Source organism: Limulus polyphemus, unplaced genomic scaffold (assembly GCF_000517525.1).
Source record: "Limulus polyphemus unplaced genomic scaffold, Limulus_polyphemus-2.1.2 Scaffold204, whole genome shotgun sequence".
Taxonomy (NCBI): Eukaryota; Metazoa; Arthropoda; class Merostomata; order Xiphosura; family Limulidae; genus Limulus; species Limulus polyphemus.
Window position 1 is genome coordinate 200,921 of NW_013665814.1, and position 3,144 is coordinate 204,064.

General features: G+C 35.3%; 1 protein-coding gene across 1 annotated transcript in view; it reads right to left on the reverse strand.

Moving 5' to 3' along the window:
* The window catches only part of LOC106478362 (homeobox protein unplugged-like), a 42,844-nt gene extending 40,091 nt beyond the window's left edge, over nucleotides 1–2,753 (reverse strand). Inside the window, exon 1 of the mRNA XM_022381962.1 lies at nucleotides 2,158–2,753. Within this exon, the coding sequence (XP_022237670.1) occupies nucleotides 2,158–2,644 (487 nt within the window). The 5' untranslated portion in view covers nucleotides 2,645–2,753. The remainder of the gene's footprint in view (nucleotides 1–2,157) is intronic.
* Nucleotides 2,754–3,144: the final 391 nt, after the last annotated feature.

The following is a 3,144-nucleotide window of genomic DNA, read 5'->3' on the forward strand; positions in this document are numbered from 1 at the left end:
CGGATTGCTACAAGTTTTAAAAATACCTATAGAATGATAGGTTTCTTTTTGGTGAGTGTAAAACACGTAAATACACCAGTTTGATTTTAATAAATGAATATTTGCTGTAAAATTATTATCAATGCTATAAGTGTAGCTACCAGTTTGGCCGTCAGTTTTGGTTTCATTCCTTTTAGTCGCACACTTAATCCTTTTTTGGCAGCACCTTTTTTCACACCTAAGGTGTTTTTGATTAGATCTGATAAGAAGTTATCAATAAGTAAAACAACTAGTTACCATGTCCAATTTTTAGCCAAACTAACAGTGTGTTTATTTCATTGCATAGCACTTAATTATTATTTTTTTCTATTTGTCTAAGAAACGTTATATGTTTTTCATAAATGTTCTTTCATTATTTAGTTCTATAAAACCGTCTCGAGTAGAATTCCTTCGTTCAAGAACCAAGTTTTATGCAAACCAGTAAACGTTCTTAATATTCATAAACCATAGTAGTCTAAGATACTTGAAAAACTTGTGTCTGCTGTTGCTACTTTAGAACAAGTATTGTGGCTAATAATGTACAGCAAAACCATGCTTATGAAATATCATACAGTTATTGTCGTTATTGTGAATATTGCTACTTTAGAACAACTATTGTGGCTAATAATGTACAGCAAAACCATGCTTATGAAATATCATACAGTTATGGTCGTTATTGTGAATATTGCTACTTTAGAACAAGTATTGTGGCTAATAATGTACAGCAAAACCATGCTTATGAAATATCATACAGTTATGGTCGTTATTGTGAATATTGCTACTTTAGAACAAGTATTGTGGCTAATAATGTACAGCAAAACCATGCTTATGAAATATCATGCAGTTATGGTCGTTATTGTGAATATTGCTACTTTAGAACAAGTATTGTAGCTAATAATGTGCAGTAAAACCATGCTTATGAAATATAATAAAGTTATGGTCGTTATTGTGAATATTGCTACTTTAGAACAAGTATTGTGGCTAATAATGTACAGTAAAACCATGCTTATGAAATATAATAAAGTTATGGTCGTTATTGTGAATAATAGTTAACAACCATTACCAAAATTACAAGAATATAGACTTAAAGATAAGCCTATATGTAATATAATATATATTGTATAGATTGATACTGGGAGCTAAGAAAAGATGGTAACTTGTATCCAATTACTATTTCTTCCATTAGCAAAATTGAAATGTTATTTTTTTTCTTAGATGCATACGTGATACTGACCAGATATAACTTTAACTGCTATTTCAAATAAATGAAAAGCCTAAATCTCATCATAAAACTCCCAGTCAACCATATACATCATTTTTTGCTTTGTTTACTCGTAATGGCAAAGTCACACAATTAAAATTAACGTAAAGTTTTTCTTAACCTCTACTACTCCATTGCAATTAATTTTCTGGTGATACATATCCAAGATTATGCATATTATAATGCACACTACGTAGTTATATTAATATTGTAATTATGCATAGTATTCAAGAATGTCTGTATGATTTTTTCTTTTTTTGCCTTTCATAACGACTAAAATGTATCTAATATTATAAGTATAAATGCAATACAAAGTAATTATATATCTAACAAACAAATATCTACAAATGAGTTATACACACTTTCCTTCTTAAACCACGGAAACGCTTTCTATTTCCCTTTCTTTAATTACCAAAGTAATGTACTTCATAGAACACAAGCTTAACACTTAATGAATCATACGTACTGTATTCCCTATAAAACGTATGATATACTGTGAGGTTGTGCTATTTTGTGATACATTACCTTATACTCTAAGACAACCACAGTTTACGTGTTTTTGTTGTTGCTGGTTTGTATTCGTTAGCGTTAGTTCGTGTAGAACTCTTTTTTTTTTAATGTTTAAAAATGTGACATTTTACTCGTGTGATCTGTGACTTAATGCTGTTGCCTGACTGTTATTATGACATATAAATGTAATCCCATATAATACGCCATTATTTTGTTATTGTAACAGTCCAATGCGTGCCCCTTAACAGGTTCCCAACCACAGTATTACTAACTGTGATTAAACGTATGACATACATACTCAGATATACACACGTATAAACGTACAGAAGTAACCATTTATTGATTATCTCCCGGGAAACCAAACTTACCTTTGAAGTTATCATCATGACAGTATACCTTTTCAGGAGAAGGGGATTCTCTTTGAGGACTTGACGGGCATGATGATGATGCCGGGCTAGCAGGATCAAATTCCCAAGTCTTGGGTGAATCCATAGTAGGCAGAGATATTGTTGGTGTGCCGCAAGCTGCGGATGGCACAACGGCAGTCAGACCAGGAACAGGGCCCCTGAAGTTAGGAGTACCTGGTAGTCCTGGTACACACCCAAAAGAAGATCCATACATATGTGGGTTAACGGTGAGCCCCAGTTGAGGCGACTGTGTAGGCATTTCTGGGGATTGTAAGGGCATCGGCTGTTGAGAGAAGCCCAGTCCATGATAAAAACCGGCCTGAGATAAGAACAAATAGCTGTTGTAGAACATGGGTAAAGGCAGCCTAGCCGGTCCCGAAGACGTTGGCACCGGAGCTGACATCAGTGAGTCTATGGAAAAAGTTGACGGCGCTGACACGCGCTGCATGAGTAGGGCAAGGGAACAAGCTATATCCAAAGCAACAAGCTGGTACACTGCACATGTTAGTCTAGCAGCATTGTCAGTTGGTTTAATCTGCCGGCAAGACCTAAGGAGCTCAACGCACACTTCCCATGGTACGACTAACAGACTATATAAATCGATGGGAGGCAGCTGTAAAGTCTAATCTGTCATGATCAAATTACGACGTTTATGGTTTAACCTTTTCAGCCGCAGTAAACATCATGTGACTAAGCTTTTCCGTTTCCTGATTGGCTGATTCATGAGTAGTTGACATTTGCCGCGTGGTGGTAGTAGTAAGGAGGAAGGCGGTGGCGATCTATGATTGGTCCATCGCTGCTAGTCAGTGCCATCCCCCATTATTTGTCGTGATAAATGGATTAGTATTTCAGTTAGAACAGCGGGGATTTTTTCTCTTATTTCACGTGCTATTTAGAAGCTGTAAAAGAGACTGGACATTGTTCCCCAACATAATACTAGCTATTAGA